Source organism: Apteryx mantelli, chromosome 18 (genome assembly GCF_036417845.1).
Source record: "Apteryx mantelli isolate bAptMan1 chromosome 18, bAptMan1.hap1, whole genome shotgun sequence".
Taxonomy (NCBI): Eukaryota; Metazoa; Chordata; class Aves; order Apterygiformes; family Apterygidae; genus Apteryx; species Apteryx mantelli.
Genome location: NC_089995.1, coordinates 3016112 through 3042180, shown reverse-complemented (window position 1 = coordinate 3042180; position 26069 = coordinate 3016112). Strand labels below are relative to the sequence as shown.

Here is a 26069-nt window from a genome sequence, read left to right as displayed (position 1 = left end):
AGCCCACGCCGGGCCCGGCCCGGCCCGCGGGGCGACAGTGGCGGGCGCTGCCCGGGCCGCGCGACGGCGGCCGCGAAGGGACCGGCGGTGCCCCCGCTCCGCGCACGGAGCCGCGAGCTTGCAGCGTCCCGATTGGCTCCGGCGGAGACTTGCTTGTCTATGAGTCGGCAGCCCGCGGCCGCCTATTCGCCAAGAGGATTGATGGACGGCTGAAACAGCCAATGGTCGCGGCCGGCGCTGGCCGCGCCCCGCGCCGTTGCGGAACCGCGCGCGCTGGCCCCGCTCCCCGCACGGACGCCGCTTTGCCCCGGACCGTGGCGCGGTGCCTCCCCTAAAGGCGTCCCCCGCCGGGGCGGCGCGGCGCTGCCATGGCCGACGGCGGGGAGCCGCTCCGGGCTCTGCTCGTCACCGTCAACGCCCTGCTGCAGCAGCGCCGCTACCACACCGCGCTCGCCGTCCTCAAGGGCTTCCGCAACGGGGCCGTGTGAGTGCGGCGGGGCCGCGGGCCGGGCGCCTGGCGGGGCCGGGCAGGGCCGAGCTCAGGAGAGCGGCCCCGCTGGGGCGGGGAGGCAGAGGGACCCGCTGCTCCTCCTCGCACGCAGGGGCTGCCGAGGGCTGTCTCGGGCTGAGAGCCCCAAGCGCCTTGGAGAGGGCATGCCTGGCCTCCTCCTTTTTCCTGTAGAAAAGCCAAAACTGTTTTAGCAGGGGTTTGGAGGTGGCGTTTCCTTTTCTCTCCCTGGTGTGTGGACTTCTAACCGTTGTTGAGGGGCCTTTGGGGCCGTGTTTACTGGGGACATATGTTCTCTTAAGCCTGTGGCCTAGCTTTCTTCTGATTAGACATTCTGCTGCTACAGGACTGACTTAAGAGGGTGATGAAGTTGCTTAACTAGCATCTTTCTGATGTCAACAGAACAGAAATACAATCATTTGATGAAATAACAGGAAAACGTTGAAATATTTGATCATTTTTGCAGATATGGAGCAAAAATTCGTGCACCACATGCCCTGGTGATGACTTTTCTATTCAAGAATGGAAGGTATGGACCGTAGTTCTTATTTTCACATTACTATTGAGAATGTTCTCATTCATTTTGTGAAGCTTTCTTGTTGCCAGTGAGCCCAGGTTTAAAAGGCAGAAAGACACGCGTGTGGTGTTCACGTCCTGTTGTTTTGATAACTCGGCAGGTTAACTCATAAGTGCACTTGTGTGCATGTGCACACACACACACATACACACATGCATACAGTTATTCACATTGGTTGGCTATTCATATAATGATTGATGAGAATCAGTGGGCAAATGAGAAATTTGGAGATACAAGCAGCAGCACCCTCCTTTGATTTCAAATAAGGGAAGCCAAATTGCACCAGTGCACATTGTGGCTTTCTCTGTTTATGGTAGATGTTTACATGCTGGCAGGAAAAAAAAAAAAAAAGCTGCTTGACTCTTCATAGTGTTGGACAAAAATGCAATGTAAATAGAGGTGTTGAATGTATTCTGATGAGTGACCTAGAGGTGAAGCGAATTCCCCTCCCTCACAAAGTAGAAAGTGTCATCTGGTGGGAGGAGAGAGCTCTCAGTCTAAATGGACAGGCCAAAGGAAGGCAGAGAGGGGTGTTATGTCCAGGCTGAGCGACTGCAGGGATACTGACTTTTTTCTCTTCTAATTGTCTGTTTCTTTTGCTCAGTTTAAGAGAGAAATTGAAAGCGATTGCTCAGGCCACGTACACTCATTCCCGGAACTTGGCGTATTTCGTGTTCACCTACAAGGGACTGATGGCGTTGCAGTCCCGACTGCAGGGGAAAAAAATTCCGTTTCATTCTTTCTTTGCAGCCTGCATTGGAGGTTGGCTAGTGTTTGGTGAGAACAACCCCATCAATAGCCAGGTAAATGTTTTTATTGAAAACTTGTTTTACAAAAAAAACCAACAGATGGATAGTTATGTGCCAGTCAGCGGTTAGTATAGCTTGGTGTATTTCTGCTGGTTCTTGTTGCATAGCACTATTCTTCTACCATATTCCTCTGTGCATATGTACAAGTTTTATTACTGCCTGCTCTACACTCAAGTCCTAGAGGTAGTTGTGCACCTCAGTGAACACTGCATGCAGTTTGAGAGCTAAAAGCCCTGGTTTACTTAGGAATTGCGCCTGTTTAACTAGGAATACAGGTATCCAGTCCAAAGCCATCAGGTTACCTCACCTGTCTGCTGAGCTGTGTTAACAGACTTTGTGAATGCTCCGGGGCTGTCCACTTGGGAACCAAAACCCATAAACTTTGTTGTGAGTGTAGAGCATGATGAGTTACCGAGCTATACTTGGTTACTGTCAATCTTTTGACCAAAACTTAAAGCTCTGTGTGTGGTGCTGGGAGATGAACTAAATTGGTTAAACTGACAAAAACTGCTTGGGGGAAGTTTAATGTAAAGCTGGTTGATATCTGCTTTAGTTTGGGTTGATAAAACACACAGACACAGATTAATCAAAAATAACCAATATTGTATTAATTTATGCAGTCCCCTGCAAGAGTGTACTCCCAGTACGGTTTTAAGATGTGTCCAGGCCACTGAATCTGTATCCGCTTGGCAGGCTAACAGGGCTGCTCTCTGATTAGCATATCAGCAGTAGCATCTAAGGTAGTGTTAACTGAGCAAAGATAGAAGTTGTGCAACTGATTTGCAACTGCAAGGATATATTGCATCAGGTGTAACTTGTTGCTCATTAAATTAGAGCACCAGCAGGGAAACAGGACTTTAAGAATGTAGGGAAGACACAAACATCTCCTCCAGTTTTAAAGGCTGTTTGTTAGGTTAACCTACAGTCTGTTTACCCAGCTGGTTGTTAAATTGGGTAAATTGTTTCCACCTCTCTGTCTGGCTTACCATTTCTAAATCACTTAACTTGATGCAATTTACCGGCTGTGTTATTTGCCTAATATTCTGTGGGTTTTCTCTTCATGCAGATTATTATGTACCTGCTGTCTCGTATCCTGTTTGGCTTGTCTCGGTTGGCGGTGGAAAAGGGCTACGTCCCACAGCCAAAGCAGGATCCCTTCCCGCTTGTCGCTGCTCTGATATGGGGGACAGTTCTCTGGCTATTTGAATATCACCGGCAAACTCTGCAACCTTCTCTGCAGTCCTCCATGACATACTTGTATGATGATAGTAATGTATGGCATGACATTTCTGACTTTCTCATTTATAACAAAAGGAGTACAAGCAAGTAGTTGGTTCTTCGTGAAGCACCTTTGAATGGGATGGTACATTCCAACAGCTAAGGAAAAAGGTTATTCTGGTGCTCTTTACTGATTAACTTTTTAAATTAACCTCTATCAAGCAGAGTTGCCTCTTGGGTCTTTGCCAAAATGTTTGGATTAGTCTGGTCTTGTTGGCTCTGTTTAGAGCAAGTAAATGTCCCACAGAAACTTGTTGCAGTGCCTCAGTGGGAGTAAAATGCTTTAGGAAACTTCAGTAAAAATAAGTCTTTTTTTTTTCTTTTTTTAAGACCCTATTTTTTCCCTACAGCTATATATATATATTCTTTTTTTAAAGAAACTAAATCTAAAATAAAAACCTGACAGAAAGTGGGGAAAATATTTCTCTAATCATTAAGAAAATTCCTGAAACATTTTTTTAAATGCTTGCAAGTTGGAAGCATTTTTCTGTGCCACTGTGCTCACTGAAACGGGAACATGGGAGTGGGGGGCCTCCTCAGTTCTGAAAGCAAGGGCATAATTTCTTGATTTCTGTGAAATACCAGAAATCCAGCCTAAATGACTACAAGGACAGGTGTGTGCTCCTGAAGAGAGCTTCTGCAGTTTTCCCTCAGGGAGACAAGATGACATTTGAGTGTAAAACTATTAAGGTTCTTTGATTCAAGTCTGGTAAATCAGACTTGGAAGGACTGTTGTTGCTCAGTTTCTCTCATGCATTTGCACTGAATCTGTCCCTCTATAAAGTCTACTAATTTATATCCTGTCACTTATAAAACTTACCATTTTTAAATGCTGCTTGAACTAAATGCCAAAAATAAACAGATAAGCAACTTAAGCTACTTAGAAAACAGACTGAGATGCATTGCATGCTCTCAGATATCATGTTGGGTGCTTTATATGTAGCAAAGATCTACAGTTTTAATTAGCACTTTTATTTTGGTGGAAGATAAGCACATAGTTTTTTCTTAGGTCCAGTGTCTTCCCTCCCCAGCAGTGGCACTTGTTAGCTGCAGTCAGACTTATATGTACCCGTAGCTTGTTCAGGTTTGTTGCTGGGCCAGGTTGAGGCCATGGATGAATTCACCAGTGGGTGTTCTTAAAAATACGCTGTTGAGTCCCAGGAACAGTGCAGCATAAACTGGGTTTAAACAGAAGATTGGCTAGGTAGCTGAGAAAGAGATTTTTCGTTTCACCAGAACAGTACTGTTTTAGTAATAATAAAACCAAACTGTTAATACTATTAAGCACTTACACTGCTCTATGACACTATACCATTCACCTTAATGATGCACATTAAAATAATTCCTGACGTACTGGTTTTACCTGGTGATATCACAAGAGATTCATTAAGCTCCCTGTGCTAGCCATTTCCCCTTTGTCTCAGTCAGGATTATTGTGCCTTTGGTTGTTTAAACAAAGCTATCTCTCTCCATACCCATCTGCTTTTCCATCCTGATCTGACTTTGCCATTTGATAAACCTGCTGATTCTATTCTTCATGATCTTTCTGCAGTCTCTTTATGCTCCAGGCTCTAGCCATTTGTCATATTTAATGATAGGACTGAAATAGTACATCTGTTATTTAAATTCAGGCAGCTTTTGAGGAGAAAAGATTTTCAGTTTCTTCTTAAGTGATTTTTTTCTTGTTCTCCTAGGCCCTTTTGTTACTATTACGCATTTTTGAGTGCTTCTTTGCTTTGTATTTCTCACTGTGTATCAGCAAGATGGGGAGTGAAATGTTCCACTTCCAATAGTCTGCCTGCTGTTGTGATGTTCAGGATCAAATCCCATTCTGAGTGGTTCAGGTTGAGCAGGAATAGTGTCTTCTGCCTCTCTAACTGAATCTGACACTGGGAGAGAACTGCATCCATTGTGAGAGCTTACAGTTCAGAGATGGAAGCTTCTTTATGCTCATATCCATAGACAAGATATTACGCAAAAGACAAGATATTGCTTTGGTCTGATAACTGTCAATGGTACCTTTAATTTATCCTCAATTTTACCTTACAGTCTGTACTGGATACTTAAATTGGAACTGAGATCAGTGTTTCATCTGACAGCTTTTCCAGAGTCTGTTGAAGTTAGGAATTGTTTTTGTGTCTTTGTAGATCAACTTATCTTCACCAAACTAAATATTTAAAGATTTAAGTACAGGAAAAAATACTCAAGTTACAAGTGAGTTCTGATTTCTTGTCTTCATGTCTTTGCACCACTGGTGGATATCTGGAGCAATGAATTTTGGCAGGAAAATGCTGCACTTGATTTGAAACAATATTAAGGCTTCTGAATAAAAAAAAATGTTAAAAACTGCTAATATTGCTGAATTCTTAGAAGCTTTGATGGGATTTCAGAAAACCCAAATTCTGACAGGGGTGACTTAACTGGGAATTTTTTTCCTAAAACTATTAGACTTATAAATCCTTAACCACATGTAATTATTGCTGCAAAACATGGAGACTATGTGAACTGTGTGTCTATCAGAAATTTCTGACCTTTGGAATTTATACATGGCATTCCTTTCTTGGAGAAAGGCTTGTGATTCTCTTAAACTTGGACTGGTTTTCTGTCGCTAGTAATTACATTGACTTTGCAAACATGTAGCTGCTTGTGAAGCGCTTCTCTCGCCCTGTGAAGTACTAGTGACCTGTCTCATCCTTCTTAGGCTGCCACGGTATCTTTGGGCCTCTCTAGACTGTAAAAACGAGCCAGTGGCAGGGCTCTAGCATCAACCTGGCAACAGCGGCCGTCAGCCTCCCTCAGTTCCTCTTTCTCTTGGGAATCTGTCGCCAGCCTCGCTTCCGAAGTAAGTTGTCCCTGAGACCCGAACCATCTGTACTTCTGATCCAGGAGCCAGCTGCTGTCCCTGGAAAACAAACTGGAGCTCATCGCGGGAGCAAGTTCTCTGTGGCAGTGGCCATTAGCTGGGCGTTTGCAGACGGTTTGCTTTCCTGCTGCGTGCGGGCAGAGCGTTGAGCTGCAAGTCACTTCTTTCCCCAGGGAAGTAATTGGAGCTTTTCTTTAACGGCATTAGTGCATGTTGCTGTTTCTGTGACCAGATAGCTGGGGATGAGCCCCTTATGCTGCCGATGTGTCCAGACAATGCCAGCGTGTAGTAAGGAAGTGAACTAGAAGTAATTTGTCTGAGTCAGACTTTTGGATACATAAGTTACACTCCTTACCCTCCCCCAGTGCATTGTGCGAGGAATTGAGTCCCCCATTTGTTTTCCTTTTTTATTAGCATTAAAACGAAAAGAAATGAAGAGACAGTTGGGAAACCACCTGCGAGTCGGCCAAATCACAAAGGAATGCCACTTTTTCCCTCAACTCTGACCTGTTCTGATTTTTAAGATGAACATGTTTTGTTTGTCTACATCAATTCTACTCTGTCTTGCTGTTACCTCCCAGGCACCTGGCTCTGAGATGCTGAGCGCCTCTTAAGAGGAGCATAGTAGTTCAATGCTTAGCTCAGTTTGTGGAGGGGGAAAAAATGGGATTTCTGGATAAAACTGGAGTGTTCATTTTACAATGATTTTCCTCCTTCAGAGTTTGTCTCTCTTACAGAGGCAATTTTAAAGCATAATGAGTCAAACTGATCAAAAGCTTTCACCAAGGCTTGAATAGCAGACTGACTATACTGAGCTATTAATCATTTATTTTATGAGGGAATAAAGCAAAGTCGGGGTTATTTATTGATGCTGCATGCTGTCCTGGCATACCCGCTGTGCTTGACTTCTCTTCGGAATATAGCTCTTATATTAGTGCTATTCTTTAGGATCACTGGAGAACAATCTCCAGGACAGTTACATTATTTAATAGATATGAAAATTAAATGGGTGCATGATATTTGATTTAGCTAAGGTTTTCTGTACTGTATCTGATCCTTCAATATTCAGCTAAGGGGAGGGTGCTTCTGAAAGGAAAACCTGTGCCTGTGCAGTTAGTGCTATAGGGAAGTGTTTGCAGATGTTGCCGCTGTAACTTGTGGACCTCTGTTCACAGGACAACAGTGTGCTCTGTCCTAGCCGCTGTCCGTGTACGGCCAATACCTGCCTCTGTTCAGGGCTGGATCCTCTGCCGCAGTTAGATCAGGCCGGAGAGGCTTGAGAAGGATTGTGTCACTGTGGCAGGATTTTCCTTGCCCTGGTAGAGTAGGCTGAGCTCCGCTTTTAACTGAGTGGGCTGAGGGTGAGGAATAAGGGAATGGTCTCTGGCTACTGAAGTAGCCCAGAACTGGGTGTCCATAGGGATCCCCTCTGACTGCAGAGGATCGTACAGTTTTACAGTTTTTGATCGTACGGAGCCTTGCACTTGGCCAAAGCTCAGCAGCCGGTTGGGAGCCTTTGCGGGTGGCTGGTGCTGGTGGAGTAACCAATAACCAGCACGGATACTCTCACACAGAAGAAACAGGTATGATTCAAACTCATTTTCACTACATCAGCACAAATATGACCTTTGGATAATATCTCGAGCGGCATGCTGTCTCCTATTTGCCAGGTCCTGTTTGTCTTCCTGGATCATGCTAACCTGAGCAGAATGTGTTGAGTTTTCTAATGCTGGTTTTGAAATACAGCAGATAAGGAGGAGGGGGAAAAAAAAAAAAGGCGTAATGTTATGCAGCATAATGTCTGTGTGCCACAGTTAATATTTTAGGGGTGCTAATCTTGAATTTTCAACCTGTATGTTCACACCAGATTGCTGGGGGAGGTAACCTTTTTCTGTACTCTGAAGAATTTTCATCTGTCATATTTCCTTATGAGACTAATAATGTGGAGGGGGAAAAGTAAGTTAAATGCTCTGTAACCCAAGTATCGTTACCTCTGCTTTTGGTCTCAGTGTCTATACTTTTTGTTCATAATGGCTGTGTAATGCCGGTTCTGATTTTGCTGACAGCATAGAATACAGTGAAGAACATAAACTCAGGTGCCTTGTGGTTATGCTGGTCAGAACGCTCATAGGAGCATCTTGCTTTTTGGCTTTAAAAAAGGGGGAGGGGGCGAAAAGTGCAGAAGAGTGGGCAGTTTGTTGCTGAAATAGCTCTATCCACTATGAATCAACTTCTGTAGTCAGTATAGTACATCAATCCAGTGCAGGTTTCCTGCCAAGCTTATTTGGAGATTATTTCTGTATAATCAGTCTTTGGATAATATTTTGCTTTCTATAATAAAAAAAAAAAAAAAAATTGTCCTAATTTTTTACTGTCATCATTAAGCTAAAATGTTTAAGCTAATGTTTAATTATTGCATGTTACTAGTACTGTATGTAGACAAGTAATGCACAAATTGTATTTTTTGGCATCAGCTGTGTCCTCATGTTACCAGCTGGGGACAGTAGCCAGTGCTGTTTTGACCACACCATCAGATTTAGCTGTCTGATCTAACACTGGCTAACTAGGATAAGGATCCTAGCCACAAAGGTAAATTGCGGTGGCTGTCATCTTTTTGTAGCATGAATCTTCCTGCGTGCTAGCTGTTTGGATCGCTCAGTGTTGCCATATCCTCAGACCAAGTGAGTCAAATTGGGGCTAGGCTGGGCAATTCCTAACATGTACAAACTGGACACACTTATGCGGTGTAAACAGGAAAGAACAGGTTCATAAGAAGAAAAATGAATGGATCTTTTGCATTGCAGCTAGAATAGCTGATCTGGCCTTTTTTGGTGTTCCTCAGATGGCATGGTTACAGGGCAAACTGCTCCTTGGTATCCATGTAGTCTGGCAGGAATGCAGGCAGCAGGTTGCTGAGAGTTGGGCGTTTTACTGAGCAGTTTAACCCTGCCTGTGGAAAGCTGGAGGAGCCCCTGTGTTGGTGACTCCCCTGCTAGTATGTGGAGTCCCAGCTTCAGTGCATGTGCCTGGTTCTTGCCCAAATACTTCTCTTTAGGGCAGACAGCTTGTGGCAGTGTGATCTACCAGAGTAGGGCACCGGTACAAGATGCTGGACATCAGCCTGTACCTGGCCCTCCTGTTAGCTAGACAAAATAAGGACACGTATAAATGATTTTGATGCCTCTTGCAAGCTAAGAGGCATGAAGAAAGCCTGCTGTTGACTTAACAGCTGTGCTAATGGAGATAAAGCAGTCCCTGGGTGCAGAACGCCCAGTGGCACTCTGGCAGCAGAAAGGGAGGTCCTCATCTGGAGCAGAAGGTATGCCCCAAGATAGGAGTGCCGAGGAGCTTCAAGACAAGACCTCCTGCTTCTTAGCTGCTGTAATGCTGGAGTGTCTAGCCCAGGCCCGCACGAAGGCAAATTAACACCTCCAAACTGATTTCAGTCTTATCTTGAGATGTTTCCCACCCTCCTGCACCCCTGCAAGCATCATATTGTATCTTGAGCTTCACTTGGAGGGGAAGAAAGGCTCTAATGAGTGAGGTATAATTTTGCTATGACACTGTACCTGCCATGTGGATTCATGGGTGCCCCAATGTCACTGTGAACTTGCTGGGAAGTGAATTCGGACCAGGTGAAGTTACAGAGTCCAGCCACGGGTCTAGGTAAAATCTAGAAGCACAGAAGGAACCACTGAGGAAAAGAGGTTACTTCCAGAGGTACTCCTTGGTGACTCCCAGTTTATTCAACCAACACATCGCTGAGCAAGGAGGGAATACTTCAGTCCTTGCTCCTCCTCAGGCCAGTTTATTCCTTTAGTCAAAGAGCCTTGTCAAATGGAGTGGCTTTCAGTGACTCATAGGGGAAGTAGGCATTTGCGTTGCTCTTTTCTACAGAGGCTGGAGGAGGAATGTCTTGTCTGGGTGTGAAGCAGAGAGGGGGCAGAGCAGCCTTGATGCCTCCTGCCATCTTTACTGAAAGAATCTACAGATTGGTGTTGAGTTTTTATTAATGGATGACTCCTTCTGAGAGACGGAAATAGGACGGTACAATTCACCAGATAAATTTATTGGGCCTGGCATCCAAGAGAGTATCTGATCTGATGTTTCAGGAGGAAAAACTGTTCTGAAAAAAGAAATGCAAGGAAATGGGCAGTTCCTAACTTTGGGGAAACAGGATCTGAGAGTAGACAGCTAGAACTGGTGATGTTTTCCTTATACCATAAATAAACTTTAGTTATCATTACATTCATGCTATCAGAAAACCACATTGGTTCCATTAGAGAAAGGGAGAAAGGGCTGTGGTGAAGGCGATGGAGGCAGAGAGCGGATAAGGTCAGTAAATAACAACAGCAGTGGGACTAGGACGTGGGGCTCTGGGCTTTCCCTGGCCGCCTGCCCCCTCAGCGGGTTGTCTGTGATCTGGAACGTGCTGCTGTGTCGGCTCCTCGTTGTCGGAAACAAAAGACGGGGATGGGAGCGTTAGCAGGAGACCGGCTGAGGAAGTGGCACTTCCTTGCACGCGGCTGCAGCGGTTCCAGCGTGACAGGCCAGCACGATCCGTACAGCAAAATCCTGAAAGCAGGACCAAGCTTCAGCTGATGAGGACAGCAAATGTGCTTCTAGGACATCTGCGTGCTAAAGCTAATGGAGGTCTTTGCTCCGACCTAAATCAGAAATGAAGCTTCTTTATCTTTCCCCTTTTTTTTAAGTTACAAATGCAACACAAACGTGAGAGCTTTGGGGACGGACTCAGCAAGGCTGGTTTAACCAGGGCCTGTAAAGGTGTGAGGCCAGGCAGTTGTGATCCCAGATACAGGGACTCCTCGAGCTGGTCTGTACTGAGGTTCCTTGGGAACATGCTCCATCTGAAGCACTGGAATGAGGATGAAGCCTTTTGTTTTTTCCTTCCCTTTTTTTTTTTTTCCTTTTTATTCTTGTTCAGTGCTTGGACTCGATGCATAACACAGGCCACGGGATTTCAAGCATCGTTTCTGCAGGTTGAAGGGGACCGAGCAGCCCCTCTGGCCTCTACGTCACTGAACCCAAAGCACCGAGGCTGCTGAGGCAGCGGGAGGGATCTGGCAAGCAGGGAGACTCCCAAACCCTCTGAATGCCAAAGCCGGCCTAGCAAGCTTGAAGCCTTTTCCAGCAAGAAGAGGCCAGCCCAGGGCTCAGAGCCAGAGAGCTGGTCCCCTTGGAAGACTGTGAAACGCTAATGGCAGTGTGGGGACCCCGAGGGTCTCCTGCCTTGCTGCAAACCAGAGACTGCCGTGTCGCTGGGCTTTGAAGAGAAGGACCTGCATGACCGTGACATAACCCATGGTAGATACCATGGTAGAAACCTTCCCGAGGTAGGAGGTGGACGAGATTATTCTACTCGCGGTGCTTCAGAGGCAGGCAAAAAATCACCCCAACTCGGTGACCGCGACAGGATAAACGTGGCTGGGATACGAAGGGTACGAATAGCCTTCCTGCTCCTCCCGGTGACCGGCTGGGGCCAAGTGCAGGAGTTGATCGCCGTGCGGTGCCCTGCCAGGCTACCAGCCGCTGCAGCAGAGCAGGTCTGCGGGGCTGCCTGCCTTCCCCTGCCCTCCCCTGCCCTCCCCTCCCCTCCGGAGCAGGGAGGGAGATGCCAGCAGGAAGCTGCAGCTGGACAGGAGATGGGATTCATGTTTTCCCTCTTACGGATGCAAGAAAAGCCCCTTTCCTTCATTCTCATGTGAGCATTTGCTGCGGTTCCAGTTGGGCTTTCATTTGTCTTTGCGATTTGCACTTTTGGCAGGGACAGAAGTCCCCGATGATTTGCACATCCGTCCCTCCCGTGCGGCAGCCCGCTGGCTAAAGGGATGCTGCCGTCAGTCCCCGGAGGCGCGGGGGGGGGGGGGAGGGCAGCCTGCCCGTCCCCGAGGTTAAGTGGCTCTGCTCACCCCTGAATAAGCTGCTGCATGAACCGAAAATGCGGCTTTGCAATGGGCCTCACCGTTTCCGAGGTTCCTGCTGGTGGGGCTGCCGGCCTGGGAACACGAGAGCTTTTGTGAGCGGAGCGGGAGCAGCTGGTGCGCCAGCTGCAGCCCAAACGGCGCCCGGCGGCAGCCCCCGGCAGCGCCTTGCCCAGCCTCCCCGGGGAAGGGGAGAGCACCGCCAACCGGTTACTCCAGCCTGGCGGTCGGGTTTGGTTTTTCCTCCCCAGGTGAAGGGAACGTTAACCGTGCGCAACCGTCTCATCTAACTGTTGCTTATGCTTCGCAGTAATGGCAGTATTTCGGTCTGGAGCCCGTGCGGACGGCTCCGGAGACGGTCCTTTAATGTTGCTACAGGACACTGCAAGCCTTCGTTAACTATTTTCCTTTCCTTTCCGGCAGGGCAGCGTTTCTCCTTGCTGCTGATGAAGGAATGAGGTGCGGAGACGCAGGGTGACTTGGCGAAGGGCAGGCAGAACGTTACGGGTACGGTTAAGGATGGATGTTAGGTAGCCGGAGAAGTCGGCGGCCTGGGCCTCCGCGCCGGCGTGAAACCCTTCAACGCGTGAAAGCCGCTAAGGCAGCGCGGCGCTGCATGCCGGGGTCGGCGCTGCCCCGCCGCGGTGACGGTCCCCGCGTCCCGCGCGGCGCGGGAGAGGGGCTGGGACTGCCGGGAGGGCGCTGCCGTGGCGGCGCAAGGCTCGGGTTTATAAGCACGCTCTTGGGTTGTGTATATCTATTTTTTTTTCCTTTTTAATTTTTGCCTGCTCATTCGGTAGAAGGGCTTATCGGCTCCCTGCACACGGGAGATGCGGGCAGCGGGAGCCCTGCCGCCGCTTCGGGGGTGCGTTATCAGTTCCCCCCGGGCGCTCGGCAGCACCAGCGCGTCTGGCCGCTGCTCTCTGCCCCCGCGAACGCTCGATCCCCCCGGCTGCACGGACACGGACACGTGCCTGCCCAGCACAGCCACCTGCTGATTTCCCTTCCAGCAGAAGAGCGTTTTTTCCGCTAGGCAGGGCTGGAAGGGCGTGCGGGCAGCTCTGCGGTGGCCTCTTTCGACCGCCGGCAGCAGGAAGCTCCAGAGCAGATCCGCTCGCTGGCTCCGCCGCCATCGCCCCGCCACGGGGCACGATGAGGACACGGGAACTGCCAGGCAAGACAGAAAAAATCGCGGCCGTGGGTCTGCCCCGACCTGCCCGAGTGCAGGCCGCCCCGCGGTCGCTGCAGGCCGTCCTCCCAGGGGAGGCACCTGCGCCCCGGTGCCCTGGAAGGGGTTAGGTATTAGTTTGGAGCTGAAGAAGCTGCCGAGATCCGCAGATGTTTGGTGTTTGGAAACACAAAATGCCGTGAATCATGTGGTAAACGGCTAGAACAGATGGATGGTTTCAAAATCCTGCTCTTTCTGGGCCCCCAGAGCAGTATCTTCGGGGCCTAAAGTGGCGAGACTTGCCGAGCGGCCGAGCAGATCCCTTCCGCTGTCTCTGCGCAGCTTCGCAGGGGCAAGGGAGGTGGGACAGCACCGGTCCCCTCCATCGCTCCTGTCCACCAGCACAGTTTGTCTGGTCTGCTTCCCCACTACGCCAGCAACGAGTCCTGCTCCCACCTAGAGAATACTGTCCCGCTGTATAACAGACCTCCTCGCCCAAGAAAGTCTGAATCCCAGCACCAGTCAAGCACCTCCTCATCGGAGCAGCCACCTCCGCCTGCTCCTTTTGGCTGGGAAGGAGTTGCTGGAGCGCTGTGGAGGCTGGCAGTGCGGTGGGGGACCCCTGTCGAAGGCCACCAGCCTCACCAGGGCTGTGGTTACTCCCATCGCCTCCCAGGGGAAGGGGAGCTGAAGACCCTAGGCAGGACGGTGACCTGGTGTCCTTCACTCAGGACCCAGTTCTGGGGGGAGAGCAAGGGCATGGCAGTTTGTGCTTGATGCAGGGAAGAAGCAGAGGTGGAGAACATTTGTGTCTACCCAGGAACCCCACCAACCCATACTCTCTCCCATCAGCTTCCTGAGCGCGGGGCATGGCTGGCGTTTTGGCTGGCAAGAGGGCTGCAGGACAGAGGGAACGTGTGCTCTCGCCATGCTCTGGGGTGGTCCGCAGCAAGGCACCCGAGCCGCCCGGCAGCACTGTCAGTCATCCCTGCAATTCTTGGAATAGGGTGAGAGATGTATTTGGTAACCACTAGCAACAAGTTTCAGCGAGAAGCTTGTCAGAATGAGGATGGATGGTAGAAGGTTATCACCAAGGAAGGGCCTGGTGGCAGACAGAGCACCAGGAACGCAAGGCAATGGCAGCCGGACTCGGAGACTGCCTTTTCCAACCTCTTCTTAATTAGTTTCTCAGCCAGCCCTAACTCAGCTCTCTCCACCCTGCTCCTGACACCGAACCTACTGATTACGCTGCAAGGATCTGGTTGTCCAAGAGTGCATCCTGCTCCCAGAAGAACCTGTCCCAAGGAGCCTGGAGACAGCAATATTCTTGGCCGGATCAGTCTGGCAGAGCTCCACCACCTCAGCCAGCCGTGACGGGAAAGCATCGCTGGACGGAACAAGTCTTCACAGGTCCTACCACGACGACCGCCGTGGCCAGCCGAGAGCAGGCTCACCAGCAGAGCCTGGCAAAGCCGAAGCGGAGGTGCGGAGGAGACGGTATCAGCGTCAAGGCGCTGGGGTGAACTTCGTTCCCTGCCGCGGGCGTTGGATGTCCCCTCCCCGCCGCCTGCGGAGCAGCCATTGCTCGCTATTAGCCTGGCGGAAAATCCGTCAGCTAGATTGGGCGCAGGGCTGAAAACTCAGGTTTTGACCAAAATTCTCCGCGAGCAGTATCTGTATTTGGCACCTTACCTTACATTTAAAAAAAGCATGTGCGCACACACACGAGATCCTAGGAAATTATGCGGAACAGGGAGAGGCAGGCTGGAGCCTGCTTCGGAAAACACAAATTCGGTTAGTGGCATCGCTCAGGTGGGGGGCAGAGGCTGCAGATGTGGCACCTGGGCCGTGATCCCCGCGTGGGAGCCGGCCTGCCCGGTACAGCACCCACGGGGCAGCCCGGCTGCGAGCACCCACGGGGGGGTGCCCCCCGTATCCATGTACCTGCGCAGCTGCCCCGGGCTTGGGCCCCAAAGGGCCGCAAAAGGCTGGCCCTGGCTGTGGGAGCTGCCGTGGGTCGTGGCAGAGGGGGGAGCCGGGCCCCACGGAGGGGGAGCATGGGAGAACGAGGAGCATGGGAGGCCGGGGGAGCAGGGGGGCTGCGGGGAGCTGGGGCCGGGGGCAAACAGGGGCTGGGGGGGGAAGGGGCTGGGGGGCACTGGCCATGGGGCCCATAGAGGGGCCGTGGAGCACTGGCCGTGGGCATGGGGGGGGCTGTGGGGCAAGGGTCGTGGGGCACAGGCTGTGTGACAGAGAGGGGCCACAGGGCACTGGCATGGGTCCCATAGAGGGGCCGTGGGGTGCAAGTTGTGGGGCAGAAATTGGCTGTGGGGTTTGGGCCATGGGGCACAGAGAGAAGAAGGGGCCCCGGGGAACTGGCTGTGGCGCAGAGAGGGGCCGTGGGGTACAGGCTGTGGGGCCCAGAGAGGGGAAGGGGCCATGGGGCACCGGCTGCGGGGCAGAGAGGGGCTGTGCAGTGCAGCCGTGGGGCACAGAGAGGGGAAGGGGCTGTGGGGCACTGGCCATGGGACACAAGGGCGTCGTGGGGCTCCGGCTGCGGGGCAGAGCGGGCCGGGGAGCGCAGGCCGTGGGGCTCAGCGGGACCACGGACCCCGGGAGCGCCGCGCGCTTCCCCTTTAAGGCCCGGCCGAGCGCTCCTCACCCACGCGGCGCTGCCGCAGCGTCCCCGAGCTACCCCCTGATTGGCCCCTCCCTCGGCGCGGCGCCGCCGATTGGCCGGCTGTCAGCGCGTCCGCCGCCGCCGGCCGCGGCCAATGGGCGGGCGGCGCCGCCTATCAATCCGGCGGCGCCAGCCAATGGGAAGGCGCCCTCCGCCGCCGCCGCGGCGCCCGGCGGAGGGCGCAGCCAATGGGCGGGCGGCGGCGAGGCTCGCGCCGCTTTCGCGGCAAAAAGGATTTGGCGCGCAAAGGCGTGCGGGGCCGGGAGCGGCGGCGAACAATACCCGCGGGCGGCGGCCAGCCCGCGCCGGGGCCGCCGCGCCGCGCCCGCGCCGCGCCGAGCATGGGCCGCGCCCCCGCCGGCCGGCCGCGCCCCCGCGCCCGCGCCCTGCCCGCCGCGCCGCCGTGAGGGCCGAGCCCCGCGCCGCCCCGCGCCGCGCCGCCGGCGATGTGAGCCATGGCGGCGGGCGGCGCGGCGGGGCTGGCGGCGCTGCTGGGCGGCGCCTCCCCGCGCCTCCTCATCGTCTCGGCGGCCGAGGAGCCCCCGGGCGGCGGCCGCCCCGACGCCGATCTCCTGCTCTTCGCCACGCCGCAGCCCGCCCGCCCGGGCGCCGCGCCGCGCCGGCCCGCGCTGGGCCGCCCGCCGGTAACCGCCGGGGACGCGACGCGACGCGACGGGGGGCGACGGGGGTCGCAGACCGGGAGCGGGGAGCCCAGGCCCCCGCGGCCGTGGTGGGGCCTCTAGCCCGGCCCGGCGCCGAGCTGGGCTGCGCCGTGGCACGCTATACCGCGCCGTGCTCTGCCTTGCGGGGCTATACAGTGCCGTGCCGTGCCACGCTGCACACTGCCGTGCCACGGCGGGCTGTGCTGCCGGGCTGTGCAACGCCCTGCTGGGCTCTGCCCCGCCACGCTGAGCCGCGTTACGCCGCGCCGTGCCACGCCGCGCACCTGCCCGGCGGGGCCCCGCTGCCCACGGTTGCGTCAGGCCCGGCGGAGCCGCGGCCCCGCTGGGCGCCGCCTGCTCCGGAAGCCGCGCGCCTCGCAGCGCGGCCGGTTCCTGCTCCCCGCCGCGGCGCCGCTGCCGCGCGCCGCTCGCTCGCCCCGGGGCGCTGCCGGCCTCCGCCGCGGCCACGCGCCTGGGGCCGCGCAGCACCCCGCTACCCGGCTGCCCCCGAGCCGGCGTGGGGCAGCAAGGGGCCGCCAGCCTCGGCGCGGGACGGGCCCCCGCGCCCCTCGGCCGGCCCGGCGCCCGCCGCCTCGCCTGCTGCCCGCCGCCACCGAGCACCCGCCCGCCCGCTCTTCTGCGGCTGCGGTTTGGCTCGGCCGGCGCCGCGCTGGGAGCGTCCCCGCGGCGTGTCTGCACCGTGCCCGCAGGGCGGGAGCACCCCGGCGTCGGCACCCCTCTGCCGGGGCCGGTTCCCGTGCCGCGCTCAGGTGCCGTGCGTGCCCGTGCCCTCCTCCAGCTCGGTCCCTTGCAGTCGCGCCGTTTCCCTGGCTGCTGCCGTGGGGCGTCTCGGTCCCCGCGTGGGAGATGCGGGTGATGGGCCCAGCCAGCCCTCCGACCGGTCACCCAAAGCTCTCGTTGGAAGAGGCTGAGCAGACCCCTCTGGCCGGTGTTTTGGCAGCCCCCTGGCTTACGGGCTGCGCGGCGGGGGGGGTGCGGTGCTTTCCTGGCTCCTGTCAGTTCAGCTTGTCTCCAATGGAGCCGAGAAATGCTCCGGCCCTCCTGTCTCGGGGGACACAAGTGAGACCGCAGGGGCGCCTGCGTGGCCTTACACTGCCCCATTACGGGAGTGGCAACAGGGGGAGGCAGCCCCCCCCCCCTGCCCCGCACACCAGGGACGCTGGGCAGTCGGATGCTGTCACCTGCCCAGGGCACCTGCAGCCGGCACGGCCCCCTCTGGACCCCCATTGGCCCGGCCCACAGGGAGGCAGGGAGCTGTGCATGCTGAGAGCCTGTCCGTAGGGATGTGGCTGGGCGGCTGCAGTGCCTGAAGCCCTGGGGTCCCAGGCAGGGCCACCAGCGGGTCCCCGTCGAGGGTGCTCGGCTGCCGAGGCTGGGCTGGGAGCGGACCCCTCTGAGGAGCCGCCCTTCTCTTGCAGGTGAAGAGGAAGCTGAACTTGGAGACGGATCACCAGTACATAGCGGAGAGCCTGCCGACGGCCCGGGGCAAAGCGCGAAACCCTGCTAAAGGTACCGGCCCAGGCTGCGCTGCGGCGGGTGGTCTGAGAGCACTGCCTGATACCGGCCTTCGCCCTCCTCCAGCGGGGCGCGGGGTCTGCCAGCCTCGGGTTTGCACCCACGGCACCCGGGCGGGCTGGGCTGCGGCTCTGGGCTTGTCCCCTGCTGCTTCTCCCGGTCCCTCCGTGTCACTTTGCAGAGGCTCTTGCTGGGGGCTGGGGCGTTCCTGGATCCTCTGGGCCGTGCCGCTGCCTCCTGGCTTGGCTCATGCAGGCAGCAGCCGGGGCCAGCAGCCCTGCGGGGATGAGCGCGGGAGGTGGCGTCCACAAGGACTGTCGTGTCCCCGTGCTGGGCGCTGCAGGGCTTTGTCACTGCCCGTGGGGACGGAGCCGAGGCTGGCAGCGTGGAGTCGGTCCGCACGAGGCTCGCTGCACCCGGCTCTCAGCAGGCTGGAAGCTGCAGCGGAGCTAACAACCCCAGCTCTGCACAGGGTGTGCAGCGCAGAGCCGGCTGACACATGTTTACACGGCCCGGCACTGATATGGAGCGCAGAAAAGCCAGGTGAACTCATCTAGTGTGAGGCCTGTATCCTCCCAGCTGCCTCCCGCGTGGCCCGTCGCCAAGCCTTAGGAGCAGGCGTAAGGCTCGGAGCGAAGCGAGCCCCACGTTTGGCCTCGCTGGTCGTCCCCTGCCTGGCCCCGATTCTGCAAATGGGCTGCTGCAGGCGAGGGCTGCCGAGGGCTTTGCACCGAGATCGCTGCAATGTGCAGGCTTGAGGAAGGCAAGGGCTGGAGCGGGACAGGGTTTGATGGGAAGGTGCGTTTTGAGCACGGCTAGGGCATTGCGTGGACTTTGGGCTGGTGTGGCCAAGGGCTGGTGGCCAGGGAGCACTGGGGGAGCAGATGGTGACAGCCCAGACAGGGGAGGTAGGGCCGAGCCTTTGAATGCAGGCAGGCTGAGCCGAAATGGGTCCTGTGATGTGCGAGCAGACCCTGATGGGTCTGGGTGTGCTAGCAGCCACCAGGAGGACAAGCTGGAGGAGGGCACCCACCACTGGGCTCCGGGCAAGCCCTGAGCGTGTCCTTGGCTGCTTGCAGGGGCAAAGTCTCCCGGGGAGAAGTCTCGCTACGAAACCTCACTGAACCTCACCACCAAGCGCTTCCTGGAGCTCCTGAGCCAGTCGCCTGACGGTGTGGTGGACCTCAACTGGGCAGCTGAGGTCCTGAAGGTGCAAAAGAGGCGCATCTACGACATCACCAATGTCCTGGAGGGCATCCAGCTCATCACCAAGAAGTCCAAGAACAACATCCAGTGGCTGTACGTACCAGGATGTGCTCCTGCAGGGCTGGGGCCCATCTGCATCCCGGGCTGGGGCTGGGGTCACGGTGGGAGCTCATGGGTCTTGCAGGCAGGCTGGGAAGCGACTGGGTGGGAGAAGCTCAGAGCAGTGTCACACTGCTGCTGGCAGCCGGATCCTGAGTGTCTGCTCTGGGATCGCGTGCAGGCTCTCTGTTCTGGTGGGCCACAGCCTTTGGGGAGGGCTGTGCGTGACCATGGGTGACTTCTGAGCACCGATTTTCTGGTGTCGTCTTCAAATCTCTCTTGTCTTTGGGCTGGGGCCTTGCAGGCAGTGCTGCCACCCCTGGGAGCTGAGCCGGGCCCTGGGGAGCAGGGGATTTGTCTGGGGTTTGGTAGCTTGGAGAGGAGCCCAGAACAGTTCCTGCAGTCCGGGTCTGTCCCCTGGTGGGAAATCCCCACAGGGCCAATTCCCTGGGCCCGAGGTGGGACTTGGCAGGGTCCCCAGCTGGGGATGCTGCCGGGTGACAGTCCTGGGTGTGGGCGACGGTGAGCCATGGGGTTTGCTGTGGCCACGTTCCTGGGAGACCCCCAGGCCTGCTGGTGCAGCCCAAGGGCAGGGTGACCCCCGGGTTTTCTCGCTTGCCGGCGGGGAAAAAACGCTGGCAGAGCTGTGGGCATCTTCCAAGTGTGCCCTGGTGGGTGTACAAAGGGTGCAGGGTGGAGGAACCTGTCTGTCCTGCTGTGCAAGTGCTGCCCTGGACACGGCCGTGCCGAGGGTGACAGAGGCCTGCGCTCCCTCCAGGGGCAGCCAGGCCACGGTGGGACCCTCCAACCAGCACCGAGTGCTGGAGAAGGAGCTGCGGGACCTGCAGGCGGCCGAGCGGCAGCTGGACGACCTCATCCAGACGTGCACCGTCCAGCTGAGGCTGCTCACGGAGGACCCTGGGAACCAGCAATATCCTTCTCTGCAGAGCAGGCTGGGTGCTGGGGCTGCTGGGAGCCCTGGGCCCTACAGGACTGGGGCACGGAGGGGTAGCTGGGGAGCAGCTCTCCCCTGCTGCCCCCAAATCCAGGCCAAAGAGCCCTCCCCAGGTCCTGTTGGCCCCTTCTTGGGGTTCACAGCTTGCAGGGAGCACCTGTGGCCCTGGGAGGGGGACGGTGCTGGAGAGTGAGCCCTGCGGCCGGTCCCAGGGGTCTCCAAGCCAGGAGGTCTCAGCCTTGTGATGGGTAGCTCTTGGGCAAATGCAGCTCTGAGTCCATCCCCTGGGAACATTGCATGGCTGTGGGACATGTCTCCAACCCCATAGCCGTGCTTGGCACTGCCTGACAGCCCCCGAAACGTGGTGGGCTAGTGCTGCTCCCTGTTGGGCCTTCGGACATTGGGTGCCGCATCCCGGCCTCTCCTCGCGTGGGCTCCTCGGTGTCGGCAGTGCCCCGCTCTTTCCGTCTGCACCCAGAGCCACTGCCTCATGGTTGCAGCGAGGGATGTGTCAGACCAGCGTGGCAGGAATGGCACCTGGTTGGGCTGGGAGAGGATGCTCTAGCCCTGACGCCCGCTGTTACCTGCATGCGGGGCCCCTGAGCTGCTCAGCGGTGCCCGCTGTGCCGTGCTGAGCACCGGGCGGTGAGCCCGGCTGCTGCAAGGCCACCTGGTGCACTGGGCATTTTCCTGCCTGCCCCACTGTCCGGCGTCCCTATCGCGTGGCAGTGTCCCCCACGTCTGCTCCTTGACCGGCCACACTGCAGCCTACGTGACCTGCCAGGATCTCCGGAGCATTGCGGACCCCTCCGAGCAGATGGTGATGGTTATCAAGGCCCCCCCAGAGACCCAGCTGCAGGTCTCGGACCCCGCGGAGGTAAGCCGGGGGCCTCCAGCCCGCTGTGCCGGCTCCCTGGGTCTGCAGAGCCCTCGCCGCAGCGAGCCCACAGCCTGGTGTCCCCGGGGCTTCCTTGTGCTCACTTGTCTCCCTTCTCCCAGGCTTTCCAGGTGTCTGTGAAAAGCACTCAGGGCCCCATCGACGTGTTCCTCTGCCCCGAAGACAGCTCTGGGGTCTGCAGCCCTGTCAAGAGCCCGTTCAAAGCAGCCGTGGAGGAATTGTCCCCCAATTCTTCGCAGCCCAGGGCCTCCCCACTCCTGCATCCGGCCCAGGACGTGAACATGCCGCTGCTGCCTGGAGAGCAAGGTGAGCGGCCGGGGCAGGGCGCGCGGCTGGGGGAGGCCGAGGCTGGCTCCGGGGGGCTCGGCGCCTGCGGAGCCGGGGGACGGGAGCGCTGCTGTGGCCACGGAGCGGCTCTGGCTGGGGGCAGCTGCTGGCTGTCGCTGCGTTTGCAGCTCCTCAGGAAGAGCTCGAGCGTGCTGCAGAGCCCCTTTCCCATCCATGCTGTCCCTGTGCCGTCACCGGAGGGTGGGGAAGGGCAGGGGGAGATGCCCCGGCTCTGGGGATCTCTGTGGTGACACCACGAGGATCCCGCAGGGCAGAACCTGCCGCTTGCAGAAGGCTGCCGTGCTCCAGGCCCCGGCACTGGTGTCAGCCCACGCTGTGGCAGGTCTCGGCCACGGCACAGGCGGCGGCAGCGGCGGAGCGCTCCCCTCCCTGGGCTGTGGCGGCAGGGTGCCTCCCGTACGCTGCTCGCTCCGCAGCCCCTGACAGCGGGAACCCCCCCGGTTTGCATCCCTGGGGCAGGCAGTGGGGTGGCAAGCAGGGACCAGAGAGCTCCCAGCAAACCCCTCGGCACGTCCCGGCCCACGGGAACGTGCAGGACGGAGCCGCAAACGCTGCGTCTCGCGCCCTGGGGTGGGTGGTGTCCTCTGCCCGGCTGGGCTGGGCTCCCGCTCCGACCTCCACGTCAGCAGGGATTCAGCAGTGCCCGGAAACTGTGCTGGCACCCAGGGCAGCGCCCGCGGCTTGTGCTCGCTCCCTCCCGCGTGGCCTCGCCAGACGGCGTAGCCACGAGCTGGATGCGCAAGCCTTATGGGAAGCGCTGCCCAATTGCGGTGTTTCGGCGTGGTGCAGCCTTCCAAAAGTATCCTGTGCTACTAGCTAAGAAAATTAACCCTTAACGCGGTAACCCTCTCTGCGCCGGAGGAGGCTTTGCGTCTCCGCTGCGCCTCTCTGCTCCCGCGCCGGGCGCGGAGCTCGGCCGGGCCCGGGGTGCCGGGTGCCCCCGGCGAAGGGGGCGGGTGGCCGGGGGCTGCGCGCAGGCTCCGGCAGGCTCTCCCTGTCTCCGCAGAGCCCCTGCTGCCCGCGGAGGGCCCGCTGCCCGGCAAGTGCCCCGCCGACGAGGTGAGCCTCTCGCCGCTGGCCTCCATGGACGCTCTCTTGGAGCAGAGCAAGGACGATTTCTCAGGCTTCCTCCCGGACGAGTTCATCAACCTGTCCCCTCCGCAGCCCCAGGATTACCACTTCGGCCTGGAGGAGGGCGAGGGCATCAGCGAACTGTTCGACTGTGACTTTGGGGACTTCACGCCCTTGGACTTCTGAGGCGCCGCTCCTCCCGGGGGCGACGTCCCAACGCACCTTGCGGGGCTGAAGCCGGCGGGCCGGGGGGAGCGTTTGCGCCCCCGGGCGTGAAGGGGGCCCGGGCCGCCCCGGCGCCGCTGGGCGTCCCCTCCGCGCTGCGGCTTTGGTTTGCCTTTCGGTCATTTCTGGTGCACGTGCCTTTCCTCGGCGGCCCGCTGCCGCCTGCCACGGTGCTGCGGGGCCCACGCCGCTTTACACCCCCGCGCCCGGCCGCCTCCGGCCCCTCGCCTCGGGGCTCCCGGCCTCGCCGGCGGCTCCGCGGCCCGGCCGCCTCCGGCCCCTCGCCTCGGGGCTCCCGGCCTTGCTGGCGGCTCTGTGGCCCGGCCGCCGCTCCAGCTCCCCACGCTCCCACAAGTGGCGGCCTCCCTCTCCCCGGCCCGCCTGGCTCCGGGGGCGACGTTTCCCTCCGTCACCCCCAGCGTCCCTCCGGATGTGGCGGGGGCCGGGAGGCGCCGGCGTCGCCCCCGAGCGGGGCTGGCCGCGGTGGGGAGACCTGGGGAGAGGGGCCCTTTCGGCTCCGCGGGGGCCCTCGCCCAAGGTGCCGGCGAGGGCGGCCGGGCCGGGGCCCCTCGCAGAGCTTTAAGCAGTCCTGTGTATAGATTTGATTAATTTATTATTGTTGTTCCCTGGGGACAGTGTTGAATTTCCTCGGGCGGGGGGGCGGGGGGCCGTGGGGGCGAGCGGCGGCGGAGCGGGAGGTGCCGGGAGGCTTCGCGGCGGTGGGCGAGGGGGCTGGCGGGGGCCATGTGTCCCCTCCCTGCGGGGAGGGCGGCGGCGGCCCCGGCGCCCCGGAGCGGGGTTATTTATTTATTATTTATGCGATGCGGAAGCTCTCCCGGAGGGCGGGAGCGGGCGAGGGAGCGGGCGCCGTGGCGCGGGAGTGCGGGAAGGCCGTTGTGTTAGCGTCGAGGGGCGCCGCCATCGCGGCGGGGGAGGAGGGAGCCCGGTGGGGGCTCGCCACCGGCGAAACGGCTGAGGGGCTGGGAGCGGAGGTGGTGGGGATGGACGGACGGACGGACAGACAGACGGCCTCTGGCCTGCTCCGGTCCCCTGCAAAGGCCCAAACCAGGAGGCCGCAGCTTCGGGAAGGGCCCCGGGGGTGGCAGCGGGGCGCCGCGGGCCTGGGCCCCGGCTCTCCTCTCCCTCCTCCGGCCCCGCGGCAGCATGGCCCCGGCCGGGCCTCCCCGGGGCAGCCGGGATCGCGCCTCGGGCTCAGGGAAGCGGGCGGCCCTGGCGCAGGGAAGGGTGCAGAGCCATGCGGGGATGCTGATGCGCGCGGTGGCGGCGAGGACCAAACTTTGTCTCCAGGCTTTCTCTTTCAGTCTTGGCGCAGCACTTCGGGTAGCGCTCGCTTTCTGCGGCTTCCTCCTCTCTGGGCCGCCCGCGCCCCGGGAGCGGCGGTCGCGGTGCCAGGTCGGTGCCACCGCGGCGGCCGTCCCCCCGGACAGCGCGGGGTCCCCGCCGGCGGCAGGGTGCTGCACGCCTCCCTCGGGCCGGAAAGCAGGGCAGGGAGCAGCAAAAGGGAGGGAAACGGGGAAAGGAGAGGGTTTCCTCGCCCTTTGGGGGCTGCTGCCGGCCCAGGCGGCCACCGAGCCGAGCTGGAGACGCACTTTCACTTACTGCCTTTTAACAAGTTCTGTGTTCTTCTGAGCTTCGTGTTTAATAAAGGTTTCTACTGACTCCCTGGCCTGCGGTTTGCCAAAACCCTGGAAACTATGATGTCTTTTTTTTACCTCCAGTGAAACTGTACTTTAGCCAAAAGGAAAAAAACTTGAAGAGTGAACCTGGACTGCAAGCGCGGGTCCATCCGAGCCTGGTGGCCGCAGGGAGCGATTTGGTCTAGAAAAGCCCTCTCCAGCTTTTCTGCTGCCAAAAGTCTTCCCTTGTTTCGATGTTGGCCAGGAGCATGTGTGCCAGGACAAGAGCGCTGTGGCTGTTTTCTCCCTGTTATCCTCTCCTTTTTTAAATAGATCATGCCTCAGAGGAGCAGGAATAAATCAGATTGGGTTAAAATGCAATGCTGACGGCCTGGATTAGAGCAAATTCTCTCGGCTACTGGGGAAATGGGCTGTTTCTCCCCAACCATTTAAATTCTGGCATGCCTACGGACAAAGTTCTCCCTTGCGGAGCTGTAAACTCCTTTAGCGGCCCAGGCGGCACTCAGCTGCATTAATATTTAGTCCCTCTTCTGGTTTGCTTTGCAACCTGCATTTCCCACTTGTGTTCTGGGCCATATTTCCATTTCCAGCCCTAGTCCGAGCTGGGCTGCAGGGGGGAGCAGCAGGGGCCCTGCAACATGCCCCTGGCCAGCGCATGCAGAAATCAAATCAGGGAGCCCTGGTTCCTCTGCCCGGCTGGGCTCTGGGCGCTGGGGTGAGGGTGCTGTCCCGGCCCCTTGCATGTGGTGGCTCAGTGACCGCCCTGGTGCCGGCAGGCTTCGGCTCCAACCGCGCATCTCACCCTGGCACTAATCCTCAGTGTGGGCTCCTGAGTGAGCAGGTGTGCTGAACTTCATATAACCAGGGCCAAATTGCAAGGATTTTTTTAAGCTCCGAATGGAGCAGTGTGACAACCACACTGAGGACGTGGCTGAGGGTGAATGAGACCTCTGGGAGGTGACGCAGGTGTCTGGGATGGTCCTGTGGCGGCAGGTGCTCTGTGAGACCCCTGGGATGGGGCTCGTCCAGCTCGGTGCGGGGCTGCACCGCAGGGGACAGCAGGGGCTCGCCGGGGCTGCTGCCCCCAGTGCCGCCTGTGGCGATGGAGCCGGCCAACATCCCCATCCTTTCTCGAGATGGTGTTTAACGTGGGCAGCCATGGAAACAGCAGAGCCACGGTCCTTGGCAACTTGCTCCACCGTGCCTCCACCTGCCCAAGACCGCACGAGTGCGATGCAGGTGTGCACGTGCACCAGTGCCGCTGCTCACAGCCCCACTGCTGCTCCCAGCACGGATTTGGGTGCTGGGCCCGGTGGGGAACAGCTCGGAGCCGCCACTCCCAAGCGGAGCAGCAAAGGTCTCCTCGCACCTCAGGTGGCTTCGGTGGCTTTGTGCACTAGCCTGAGGAGCTGTAGCCATAAATACTGAAAGTGAAGTCCCTGGAAGGGAAGGTGCTCGTGCCCCAGGTGAGCGCAGGGTCTTGGCTGCCGGGGGAACGTGTGGGGCCCCGCTGACCCAGCGCTGCCAGGGGACACCAGCCCTGAGGTGGGCCGGACCTGCCCCCATCCCCAGCGTTGGCTGCCCGG

General features: G+C 57.8%; 2 protein-coding genes across 2 annotated transcripts; both read left to right on the top strand.

The window, feature by feature from the left end:
* Nucleotides 1–301: 301 nt before the first annotated feature.
* Nucleotides 302–8381, top strand: PXMP4 (peroxisomal membrane protein 4). The gene is made up of 4 exons (XM_067307493.1): nucleotides 302–484; nucleotides 975–1037; nucleotides 1690–1888; nucleotides 2961–8381. The coding sequence occupies exons 1-4, from the start codon at nucleotides 369–371 to the stop codon at nucleotides 3222–3224; spliced, it is 642 nt and encodes a 213-aa protein (XP_067163594.1). The 5' UTR covers nucleotides 302–368; the 3' UTR covers nucleotides 3225–8381.
* Nucleotides 8382–16280: 7899 nt separating this feature from the next.
* E2F1 (E2F transcription factor 1) lies at nucleotides 16281–24505 on the top strand. The gene is made up of 7 exons (XM_067307960.1): nucleotides 16281–16469; nucleotides 17927–18017; nucleotides 19103–19322; nucleotides 20107–20259; nucleotides 21046–21160; nucleotides 21283–21487; nucleotides 22536–24505. The coding sequence occupies exons 1-7, from the start codon at nucleotides 16281–16283 to the stop codon at nucleotides 22784–22786; spliced, it is 1224 nt and encodes a 407-aa protein (XP_067164061.1). The 3' UTR covers nucleotides 22787–24505.
* Nucleotides 24506–26069: the final 1564 nt, after the last annotated feature.

What these genes read in the sequence shown, in the direction of transcription:
- PXMP4 (XM_067307493.1), top strand. Translation starts at nt 369, where the DNA reads ATGGCCGACGGCGGGGAGCCGCTCCGGGCTCTGCTCGTCACCGTCAAC. An exon ending in GGCTTCCGCAACGGGGCCGT is followed by an intron (nt 485 to 974) that starts GTGAGTGCGGCG and finishes TCATTTTTGCAG; the next exon opens with ATATGGAGCAAAAATTCGTG. An exon ending in ACAACCCCATCAATAGCCAG is followed by an intron (nt 1,889 to 2,960) that starts GTAAATGTTTTT and finishes CTCTTCATGCAG; the next exon opens with ATTATTATGTACCTGCTGTC.
- E2F1 (XM_067307960.1), top strand. Translation starts at nt 16,281, where the DNA reads ATGGCGGCGGGCGGCGCGGCGGGGCTGGCGGCGCTGCTGGGCGGCGCC. An exon ending in AGCGCGAAACCCTGCTAAAG is followed by an intron (nt 18,018 to 19,102) that starts GTACCGGCCCAG and finishes GGCTGCTTGCAG; the next exon opens with GGGCAAAGTCTCCCGGGGAG. An exon ending in GCTGCTGCCTGGAGAGCAAG is followed by an intron (nt 21,488 to 22,535) that starts GTGAGCGGCCGG and finishes CTGTCTCCGCAG; the next exon opens with AGCCCCTGCTGCCCGCGGAG.